The sequence below is a fragment of the Polyodon spathula genome, chromosome 16, assembly GCF_017654505.1.
Source record: "Polyodon spathula isolate WHYD16114869_AA chromosome 16, ASM1765450v1, whole genome shotgun sequence".
Taxonomy (NCBI): domain Eukaryota; kingdom Metazoa; phylum Chordata; class Actinopteri; order Acipenseriformes; family Polyodontidae; genus Polyodon; species Polyodon spathula.
The window spans coordinates 9666945-9678329 of record NC_054549.1 but is presented as its reverse complement, the minus strand read 5'-3'; the positions used below and the strand labels follow the sequence as shown (position 1 = coordinate 9678329).

General features: G+C 58.4%; 1 protein-coding gene across 1 annotated transcript; it reads left to right on the top strand.

Annotated features, from left to right (window-relative positions):
- Positions 1–1506: 1506 nt before the first annotated feature.
- aurkaip1 (aurora kinase A interacting protein 1) lies at positions 1507–7977 on the top strand. The gene is made up of 4 exons (XM_041273734.1): positions 1507–1607; positions 2150–2232; positions 3958–4436; positions 7354–7977. The coding sequence occupies exons 2-4, from the start codon at positions 2178–2180 to the stop codon at positions 7468–7470; spliced, it is 651 nt and encodes a 216-aa protein (XP_041129668.1). The 5' UTR covers positions 1507–1607; positions 2150–2177; the 3' UTR covers positions 7471–7977.
- Positions 7978–11385: the final 3408 nt, after the last annotated feature.

Sequence of the window (11385 nt, the reverse complement as noted above, 5' to 3'; positions counted from 1 at the left end):
GCAGCCCAGCGCTTTCTTTATCTAACCACTGAGCTCCTCAAACCCACTGCCTTCCACACTGCAGCCCAGCGCTTTATCTAACCACTGAGCTACTCAAACACTGCCTTCCACACTGCAGCCCAGCGCTTTCTTTATCTAACCACTGAGCTCCTCAAACCCACTGCCTTCCACACTGCAGCCCGGCGCTTTCTTTTTCTAACCACTGAGCTCCTCAAACCCACTGCCTTCCACACTGCAGCCCAGCGCTTTCTCTAACCACTGAGCTCCTCAAACCCACTGCCTTCCACACTGCAGCCCAGCGCTTTCTCTAACCACTGAGCTCCTCAAACCCACTGCCTTCCACACTGCAGCCCAGCGCTTTCTTTATCTAACCACTGAGCTCCTCAAACCCACTGCCTTCCACACTGCAGCCCAGAGCTTTCTCTAACCACTGAGCCACTCAAACCCCACTGCCTTCCACACTGCAGCCCAGCTCTCTTTATCTAACCACTGAGCTCCTCAAACCCACTGCCTTCCACACTGCAGCCCAGCGCTTTCTCTAACCACTGAGCTCCTCAAACCCACTGCCTTCCACACTGCAGCCCAGCGCTTTCTCTAACCACTGAGCTCCTCAAACCCACTGCCTTCCACACTGCAGCCCAGCGCTTTCTCTAACCACTGAGCTCCTCAAACCCACTGCCTTCCACACTGCAGCCCAGCACTTTCTCTAACCACTGAGCTCCTCAAACCCACTGCCTTCCACACTGCAGCCCAGCGCTTTCTTTATCTAACCACTGAGCTCCTCAAACCCACTGCCTTCCACACTGCAGCCCAGCGCTTTCTCTAACCACTGAGCCACTCAAACCCACTGCCTTCCACACTGCAGCCCAGCGCTTTCTCTAACCACTGAGCTACTCAAACCCACTGCCTTCCACACTGCAGCCCAGCGCTTTCTCTAACCACTGAGCTCCTCAAACCCACTGCCTTCCACACTGCAGCCCAGCACTCTAACCACTGAGCTCCTCAAACCCACTGCCTTCCACACTGCAGCCCAGCGCTTTCTCAAACCCACTGCCTTCCACACTGCAGCCCAGCGCTTTCTCTAACCACTGAGCTCCTCAAACCCACTGCCTTCCACACTGCAGCCCAGCGCTTTCTCTAACCACTGAGCTCCTCAAACCCCACTGCCTTCCACACTGCAGCCACTGAGCTACTCAAACCCACTGCCTTCCACACTGCAGCCCAGCGCTTTCTCTAACCACTGAGCTCCTCAAACCCACTGCCTTCCACACTGCAGCCCAGCGCTTTATACGATTCTCTCCTGCTGTTTGTGTGAGTCTCCGTGTTCAGGGTTAGATCGTGCATGGTGGATAATGCAGGATATACGATTCTGTCCAGTCGTGTGCTCTCCTGCTGTTTGTGTGAGTCTCCGTGTTCAGGGTTAGATCGTGCATGGTGTATAATGCAGGATATACGATTCTGTCCAGCCGTGTGCTCTTTAAAACAGCACAACTCGTCCGGCATCCTTTCCTCTCCGGTGCAAATACAGAGCCCTTGTTTCCGGGAGGGCGTGTGAACGTGTGGGACAGGAAGTGTGGCAGCAGGTCACATTGAGGTGTTGCTAGCGGGTGAGTTACGGTTTCGTTTATTTTAATTTTTTTAATGACACAGGAGTCTGTGTTTTGGGGTGACAGCGGCGCCCCGCTGTCCGCTGTGTGGCATTCCCCGACCGAGGCGCGCTGCAGTGTGGGTCCGCTGCGAAGTGTTTCCCCGACTCGTATTCGTGATCCACGTTGTTTTGTGTTTGTTCCGAGCGGCACCCTGGCGGTTGAAACGCGTTTAAAAGCACGCTTGGGAATGAAGGTGTGCGGAGTTAATGGGAGCCCCTCGCCTGGTCCTGCGCTGAAGGGCGGGCGTGTGTTTGGGTCACCGTGTTGTTCTGCTGTTAAACTCAGCGCTGTGATCAAATGAAATACCCGCTGGAGCTCCCGAGCCTCCGCTGCAGATTGCGCTTCTCTTCAGCACGAGTGACCCGGTGCACCTGGCACGATCACATGCATTTAACACAGAGGCAGTAATTCTCTCTCTCTCTCTCTGTCTCTCTCTTTCTCCTCTCCTCTGTCTCTCTGTCTCTCTCTTTCTCCTCTCCTCTCTCTCTCTCTCTCTGCAGTGGCTTGAAGGACAGTGTATTGTTCAGCATGTTCCTGTCTCGGATCCCTGCTCCCCTGCGCGTGGCCTCCTCTCTCATCTCAGGTAAGATCCCCCCTGAGCCACACGCAGGTCCACGCAGGTCCACGCAGCTCTGCCGTTCGAGAACTCCCTGAGCCACGCGCAGGTCCACGCAGCTCTGCCGTTCGAGAACTCCCTGAGCCACGCGCAGGTCCACGCAGCTCTGCCGTTCGAGAACTCCCTGAGCCACGCGCAGGTCCACGCAGCTCTGCCGTTCGAGAACTCCCTGAGCCACGCGCAGGTCCACGCAGCTCTGCCGTTCGAGAACTCCCTGAGCCACGCGCAGGTCCACGCAGCTCTGCCGTTCGAGAACTCCCTGAGCCACGCCCCGGTCCACGCAGCTCTGCCGTTCGAGAACCCCCTGAGCCACGCGCAGGTCCACGCAGCTCTGCCGTTCGAGAACTCCCTGAGCCACGCGCAGGTCCACGCAGCTCTGCCGTTCGAGAACTCCCTGAGCCACGCCCCGGTCCACGCAGCTCTGCCGTTCGAGAACTCCCTGAGCCACGCGCAGGTCCACGCAGCTCTGCCGTTCGAGAACTCCCTGAGCCACGCGCAGGTCCACGCAGCTCTGCCGTTCGAGAACTCCCTGAGCCACGCGCAGGTCCACGCAGCTCTGCCGTTCGAGAACTCCCTGAGCCACGCGCAGGTCCACGCAGCTCTGCCGTTCGAGAACTCCCTGAGCCACGCGCAGGTCCACGCAGCTCTGCCGTCCGAGAACTCCCTGAGCCACGCGCAGGTCCACGCAGCTCTGCCGTTCGAGAACTCCCTGAGCCACGCGCAGGTCCACGCAGCTCTGCCGTTCGAGAACTCCCTGAGCCACGCGCAGGTCCACGCAGCTCTGCCGTTCGAGAACTCCCTGAGCCACGCGCAGGTCCACGCAGCTCTGCCGTTCGAGAACTCCCTGAGCCACGCCCAGGTCCACGCAGCTCTGCCGTTCGAGAACTCCCTGAGCCACGCGCAGGTCCACGCAGCTCTGCCGTTCGAGAACTCCCTGAGCCACGCGCAGGTCCACGCAGCTCTGCCGTTCGAGAACTCCCTGAGCCACGCGCAGGTCCACGCAGCTTTGCCGTTCGAGAACTCCCTGAGCCACGCGCAGGTCCACGCAGCTCTGCCGTTCGAGAACTCCCTGAGCCACGCGCAGGTCCACGCAGCTCTGCCGTTCGAGAACTCCCTGAGCCACGCGCAGGTCCACGCAGCTCTGCCGTTCGAGAACTCCCTGAGCCACGCGCAGGTCCACGCAGCTCTGCCGTTCGAGAACTCCCTGAGCCACGCGCAGGTCCACGCAGCTCTGCCGTTCGAGAACTCCCTGAACCACGCCCCGGTCCACGCAGCTCTGCCGTTCGAGAACTCCCTGAGCCACGCTGTCACTGGAGTCCTTCCTGTGTTTCTTTCAGGCTCTGTTAATTCAGCGCTGCTATGTGGGGGAGAGTCAGGATGACATGGAAGTGCTGTGATTGAGTCTCTGTCTCTCTCTGTCCCTGTACCTCTGTCTCTCTGTATCTTCCTCTCTCCGTCGCCCTCTCTCTCTTCAGTCTCTCTCCCTCTCTCTCTACTCTCTCTCTCTGTATCTTCATCTCTCCGTCGCCCTCTTTAGGGAGACGAATGGAGAGGCCCTGGTGCCCCGAGCTGGGAGAGGCTTCCCCTGAGCAGAGTGGAGCTCCCTGCTCTCTCTCTCTCCCTCTCCTCTCTCCTCTCTCTCTCTACACAGAGGCCTCCTCTCCCTCCCCCCCCCCCCCCCCCCTCTCTCAGGCTGTCTGCAGTTCGCTGGAAGGCCAGTATGTGGTGCTGCGGTGCTGAGCTCGCCCCCCTGTGGCAGGGCCAGGTATTGCAGCCGCAGTGCTGTTTCCTCGGGGCGCCCCCCCCAGCGCTTGCTGGCTCTGGATCACGAGCTGGAGGAGGCCCTGGTGCCCAGGAAGATGGCCGTGTCTCCCCTGGAGAGCTGGCTCTCCCTGCGCTACTCCCTGCCACCACAGGAGGGCGCCGCCATCGCCCAGCTGGTTCCCAGCGTGAGCAGTGAGGAGGAGCTGCCCCGCCTGGCCCCTCCCGCACACAGGGAGCCCCGGGGGGGGGAGGAGGGGAGGGAGGGGGGCGCGACCGTGCCGCTGCTCTGTAAGAATGTGCTCGAGATCCGGAGGAGGAAGATGAACCGACACAAATACAAAAAACTGTTGAAGAGAAGCAAGTTCCTGAGGAGGAGAGTGAGCGAGGGAAGGAGGAAGAGAAAACAGGTGAGAGAGAGGAGAGCGAGGGCAGGAGGAAGAGAAAACAGGTGAGAGAGAGGAGAGCGAGGGAAGGAGGAAGAGAAAACAGGTGAGAGAGAGAGGAGAGCGAGGGCAGGAGGAAGAAAAAACAGGTGAGAGAGAGAGGAGAGCGAGGGAAGGAGGAAGAGAAAACAGGTGAGAGAGAGAGAGGAGAGCGAGGGCAGGAGGAAGAGAAAACAGGTGAGAGAGAGAGGAGAGCGAGGGCAGGAGGAAGAGAAAACAGGTGAGAGAGGAGAGGAGAGCGAGGGCAGGAGGAAGAGAAAACAGGTGAGAGAGAGAGGAGAGCGAGGGAAGGAGGAAGAGAAAACAGGTGAGAGAGAGAGGAGAGCGAGGGCAGGAGGAAGAGAAAACAGGTGAGAGAGAGAGGAGAGCGAGGGCAGGGGGAAGAGAAAACAGGTGAGAGAGGAGAGGAGAGCGAGGGCAGGAGGAAGAAAAAACAGGTGAGAGAGAGAGGAGAGCGAGGGCAGGAGAAAGAGAAAACAGGTGAGAGAGGAGGAGAGCGAGGGCAGGAGGAAGAAAAAACAGGTGAGAGAGAGAGGAGAGCGAGGGCAGGAGGAAGAGAAAACAGGTGAGAGAGGAGAGGAGAGCGAGGGCAGGAGGAAGAGAAAACAGGTGAGAGAGAGAGAGAGAGCGAGGGCAGGAGGAAGAGAAAACAGGTGAGAGAGAGAGGAGAGCGAGGGCAGGAGGAAGAGAAAACAGGTGAGAGAGAGAGGAGAGCGAGGGCAGGAGGAAGAGAAAACAGGTGAGAGAGAGAGAGAGGAGAGCGAGGGCAGGAGGAAGAGAAAACAGGTGAGAGAGAGAGGAGAGCGAGGGCAGGAGGAAGAGAAAACAGGTGAGAGAGAGGAGAGCGAGGGAAGGAGGAAGAGAAAACAGGTGAGAGAGAGAGGAGAGCGAGGGCAGGAGGAAGAGAAAACAGGTGAGAGAGAGAGGAGAGCGAGGGCAGGAGGAAGAGAAAACAGGTGAGAGAGGAGAGGAGAGCGAGGGCAGGAGGAAGAGAAAACAGGTGAGAGAGAGAGGAGAGCGAGGGAAGGAGGAAGAGAAAACAGATGAGAGAGGAGAGGAGAGCGAGGGCAGGAGGAAGAGAAAACAGGTGAGAGAGAGAGGAGAGCGAGGGAAGGAGGAAGAGAAAACAGATGAGAGAGGAGAGGAGAGCGAGGGCAGGAGGAAGAAAAAACAGGTGAGAGAGAGAGGAGAGCGAGGGCAGGAGGAAGAGAAAACAGGTGAGAGAGGAGAGCGAGGGCAGGAGGAAGAGAAAACAGGTGAGAGAGAGAGGAGAGCGAGGGCAGGAGGAAGAGAAAACAGGTGAGAGAGAGAGAGGAGAGCGAGGGCAGGAGGAAGAGAAAACAGGTGAGAGAGGAGAGGAGAGCGAGGGCAGGAGGAAGAGAAAACAGGTGAGAGAGAGAGGAGAGCGAGGGAGAGGAGGAAGAGAAAACAGGTGAGAGAGAGAGGAGAGAGGAGAGGGAATCCGGGTCTTTGTGAGTCCTGAGAGTCGAGAAGAGGAAGAGGCGCTCCCGTGTGAGCGGAGAGTTGAGACGAGGCTGAGGACTCCTCTACGCTCTAGAGAGGGCGAAGCAGGAGGGCAGGAGGAGAGAGAGATGAGAGAGAGAGCGAGCGGAGCTTCTCTTTGGAGGCTCTCTCCTCTCGCACTGTCCTGATTTCTCTATTGTGTCACTCTCGCTCTCTCCTCTCGCGCACGTTCTCCTTCTCGAGAGAGACTTATCTCTCCTCTCTAGAGCGCTCCCCTCTACTTCTCTTTTGTCACAGGGCAGAGGAGCGCTCGTAGGATGGAGAGGAGAGAAACCGGTCTTAAACAGGTGAGAGAGAGGAGAGCGAAGGAGGAAGAGAAAACAGGTGAGAGAGAGAGAGGAGAGCGAGGGCAGGAGGAAGAGAAAACAGGTGAGAGAGAGAGAGGAGAGCGAGGGCAGGAGGAAGAGAAAACAGGTGAGAGAGAGGAGAGCGAGGGCAGGAGGAAGAGAAAACAGGTGAGAGAGAGGAGAGAGGAGAGCGAGGGCAGGAGGAAGAGAAAACAGGTGAGAGAGAGAGAGGGCAGGAGGAAGAGAAAACAGGTGAGAGAGAGGAGAGCGAGGAGGAGGAAGAGAAAACAGGTGAGAGAGAGAGAGGAGAGCGAGGGCAGGAGGAAGAGAAAACAGGTGAGAGAGAGAGGAGAGCGAGGGCAGGAGGAAGAGAAAACAGGTGAGAGAGGAGAGCGAGGGCAGGAGGAAGAGAAAACAGGTGAGAGAGAGAGGAGAGCGAGGGCAGGAGGAAGAGAAAACAGGTGAGAGAGAGAGGAGAGCGAGGGCAGGAGGAAGAGAAAACAGGAGAGAGAGAGAGGAGAGCGAGGGGAGGAAGGGATTGAGCCTCTGAGACGCGAGCCCTGGAGGGAGGACTATGAGAGCACCCCACGTTTATGTTCGGGTTAGAGGACCAAGTCAACAAACGAGAGAGGAGAGAGCTCAGGTCAATCAGGAAGAGGGAGACCAAACCCAGTCGAGGTCTCATTATAGCGTTGCGGAGTATCATCCTTGCAGGACGAAGGAGGAGAGGCGCTTGCATACCAGACTTCAAACTAGATCTCCTTGCGCAGAGAAGCCGGTGAGAGAGAGGAGAGCGAGGGCAGGAGGAAGAGAAAACAGGTGAGAGGAGAGAGGGGAGGAGAGAGGGGTGTGAGACAGGGGAGTGTGGTGATGGAGGGAAGGGGTGAGGCCAGAGAGGAGATTAGAGCAGAGGAGAGGAGAGAAGGGAGGAGAGAGGAGGGTGAGAAGGGAGGATAGGAGGAAAGAGGTGACAGTTACAGAGGGGAGATGGAGGAAGAAAACAGGTGTGTCTCCAAACTGTGTCTGTGTGTATCAGTATTAGTGTGTAACTCTGTGTCTCTCTCTCTCAGGGCCGGTTCGAGAAGGATCTCAAGCAGATCTGGATCAGGGCGGGGCTCAGGAAAGCTCCGGAAGGCTGGCAGGCGCCCAAAATCTACGTGAAGCAGTACCAGGGCAAATCAGACTGAGGGGCGGGGCCGAGGCGGAGGGGCGGGGCAGTGAGACAGACTCTGCACAGCTGTAGACTCCCTGATGGACTGACTGTAAATGTGGATCCCATGAAATAAACAGCTGTGTGCTCAGTTCTGCAGCGCTACCCAGCAGCCACTAGGTGGCAGCAATGCCCCTGTTCAGCGTTAAGGTTTAACTTTGAGTTCTGTAGAACTGAGAGGCAAGGAGCCTCGTTTTGGCTTGGGCGCTGACCGCCTCTGAGATTCTGCCCAGATCACGTGTCCAGTCCGGCCACGTCAGAGCTGACCGTGTTATGTGTTATGACAGCTGGAAAAATAAAGAATTGAAGAAATGCTGTGGGTCTTTTTTGGTTTTTATTCTATTTGAAGTCAGTTTGGTTTTGAAGCCGTGCGCTTCAGGTCAGCACAGTGACCCAGAGCCCTCGCTGCAATCCGAGTGCAGAGACAGCCCGCTCCCTCGGCCCTCGCTGCAATCCGAGTGCAGAGACAGCCCGCTCCCTCGGCCCTCGCTGCAATCAGAGTGCAGAGACAGCCCGCTCCCTCGGCCCTCGCTGCAATCCGAGTGCAGAGACAGCCCGCTCCCTCGGCCCTCGCTGCAATCCGAGTGCAGAGACAGCCCGCTCCCTCGGCCCTCGCTGCAATCCGAGTGCAGAGACAGCCCGCTCCCTCGGCCCTCGCTGCAATCCGAGTGCAGAGACAGCCCGCTCCCTCGGCCCTCGCTGCAATCCGAGCGCAGAGACAGCCCGCTCCCTCGGCCCTCGCTGCAATCCGAGCGCAGAGACAGCCCGCTCCCTCGGCCCTCGCTGCAATCCGAGTGCAGAGACAGCCCGCTCCCTCGGCCCTCGCTGCAATCCGAGTGCAGAGACAGCCCGCTCCCTCGGCCCTCGCTGCAATCTGAGTGCAGAGACAGCCCGCTCCCTCGGCCCTCGCTGCAATCAGAGTGCAGAGACAGCCCGCTCCCTCGGCCCTCGCTGCAATCCGAGTGCAGACAGCCCGCTCCCTCGGCCCTCGCTGCAATCCGAGTGCAGAGACAGCCCGCTCCCTCGGCCCTCGCTGCAATCCGAGTGCAGAGACAGCCCGCTCCCTCGGCCCTCGCTGCAATCCGAGTGCAGAGACAGCCCGCTCCCTCGGCCCTCGCTGCAATCCGAGTGCAGAGACAGCCCGCTCCCTCGGCCCTCGCTGCAATCCGAGTGCAGAGACAGCCCGCTCCCTCGGCCCTCGCTGCAATCAGAGCACAGAGACAGCCCGCTCCCTCGGCCCTCGCTGCAATCCGAGTGCAGAGACAGCCCGCTCCCTCGGCCCTCGCTGCAATCCGAGTGCAGAGACAGCCCGCTCCCTCGGCCCTCGCTGCAATCCGAGTGCAGAGACAGCCCGCTCCCTCGGCCCTCGCTGCAATCCGAGTGCAGAGACAGCCCGCTCCCTCGGCCCTCGCTGCAATCCGAGTGCAGAGACAGCCCGCTCCCTCGGCCCTCGCTGCAATCCGAGCGCAGAGACAGCCCGCTCCCTCGGCCCTCGCTGCAATCCGAGCGCAGAGACAGCCCGCTCCCTCGGCCCTCGCTGCAATCCGAGTGCAGAGACAGCCCGCTCCCTCGGCCCTCGCTGCAATCCGAGTGCAGAGACAGCCCGCTCCCTCGGCCCTCGCTGCAATCTGAGTGCAGAGACAGCCTGCTGCCTCAGCCCTCCTTGGACTCGTGGGGACGGCTCGCCAGTCAGGTGTCCTGCGCGCAATGAAAGCTCAGTGCTGTGCTGTTCAAGGCGGAGGGATCGCTCGTGCAAAATCGCGCATACGCGTCGGTCTGTGAGTCCCTTGAAACAATCCCCGTGCAGCGGGGAGCTCGGCTAATTGCTTCCGCTGCTAGAGCCGCAGACGCGCCTTGAATAAATACTGGGTTTCTCGCCAGCCAGCCCTGCGGGCGCAGCTCGATTCCGAGGCTTTGGGTCTGTTTTTAATCAACAGCTGTCAGATTACACTGACCTACTTACAGCGGGTGGGGGGGGGGGGGGGGGGGGGGGGGAATAAAATACAAAAAAACAAAGCAGAGAGAACAACAAAGTCAGCAGAACATGCAGTGCGGTGGAGTTTAATAAGAGGACTGGAAAAAATCAAACAAACACAGCGAGAAAACTAAAGAGAAACAGCCGAGAGGAGAGGGAGGGGAGAGGGAGAGAATCCGAGAGAGAGGGGAGGAGAGGAGAGGAGAGGAGAGGAGGAGGAGGAGAGGAGAGGAGAGGGGAGGAGAGGGGGAGAGAGGGGAGAGAGAGGAGAGGAGAGGGGAGGAGAGAGAGAGGGAGAGGAGAGGGGAGGAGAGGGGGAGAGAATCCGAGAGAGAGGAGAGGAGAGGGAGAGAATCCGAGAGGGAGGGGAGAGGGAGAGAATCCGAGAGAGAGAGAGGAGAGGAGAGGAGAGGATCTGAGAGAGAGGAGAGGGGATGGGGTAGGCGGAGAGGAGGGGGTGGAGAGGGAGGAGAAGGGAAATGAGAGAGGAGAGAGGAGGTGAGGGAGAGGGAGCAGAAAGTCCTTAAGGGGGGGAGAGAGAAGAGGAGAGGGGGGGGAGGGGGGGGGAGGAGAGGAGAGAGAGAGAGAGGGGAGAGAGAGAGAGAGAGAGAGGAGAGGAGAGGGGGAGGGGAGGGGGGGAGAGAGAGAGAGGGGGTTACTGTTTCATACAGAGGGAGGGAGAGAATCTGAGGGAGGAGAGGGAGAGGAGAGAGGAGGAAGACGAGCGAGAGGAGGGAGAGAGAAGGGGGTACTGTTTCATACAGAGGGACGGAGGGAGGGAGAGAAGGAGGGATACGGTTTAATATTAAGATGTTTTATCTGTTTTGATTTATTTTAGTTGTTTATGTCATGCATGTGCTTTGGCAACACATCGCGGGATACTGCGCGTCCGTGAGAGACTCAGAAAGTTACAGAAACACACCTGAGTACCTACTGAGAGAGGGAGAGGAGAGAAGGAGGGGGAGAAGGAGAGAGAGGGAGAGGGAGGGGAAGGAGGAGAGAGAAGGAGAGGGGGAGAGGGAGGAGACAGGGAGAGGGACACAGTCGAGCTGAACAGACAGCCAGACTTCAATCTCGCTTTGTTGTTTATCGCTGGTCGAAACACGCAGCGAGTCCGAACTTTCAAATCCCCGAACCTTCGAATCTTGGAACCAGTCTCCGAACCCGAGGAGAGCGCAGCATTCCGCTCCGTTCCGCCGCGGAGGGGTCGCAGCGCTTCTAAACTTTTGGGTTTGTTTTGCTGTTGTGAAATCTCTGGGTTTCTTTTCAGCGGGTGTTCTTGGTCCAGTCGAAGAGAAGATGCAGTGGGCGAGCAGCGGGCTGCTGGTGCTGTTCATCTCCCTGCTTCAAGGTAATCAGCCGCGCACGCTCGGGGTTCTGTCCGGAGTGGACCGGGTCTGTCTGTTGGCGTGTTTATTTACAGTACGAGCGTGGATTCCTCTGCCTGGCTCACAGCTCCTAGTTCTGTGCGCGGATGCTCCCTTTACATGCATTGGTTTATATAAAAGGACTCTGCTCATGATTGCGTGTCTCTATCGCTCCGATTAAAGGGTGATAGCGCTGGATATCACAGTCACGCATAGATGTTAATGCGAGTGGGAGGAAGCGTGCGGGGAAGCAGCGGCGCTCACCCGGAGCGGAGAGTTCTGCACGACAGACGCGTTTCTAGTTGTTTTGGACTCGCAGTTCAGAGAGCAGCCCAGAGTTTTGTTTTTAAGCTCGGAGACGCGGTGCTTGTGTGTGTGTGTGTGTATGTCAGTGTGTGTGTGTGTCCTGTGCACCTCGAATATAATACCCATACTCACACTTAAATGTGTTGTTTTGGAAAAGGAGCTGCTCCCTCCTCCCTCGTCTCAGGGAGACTGAGCTGCTCCCTCCTCCCTCGTCTCAGGGAGACTGAGCTACTCCCTCCCCTTT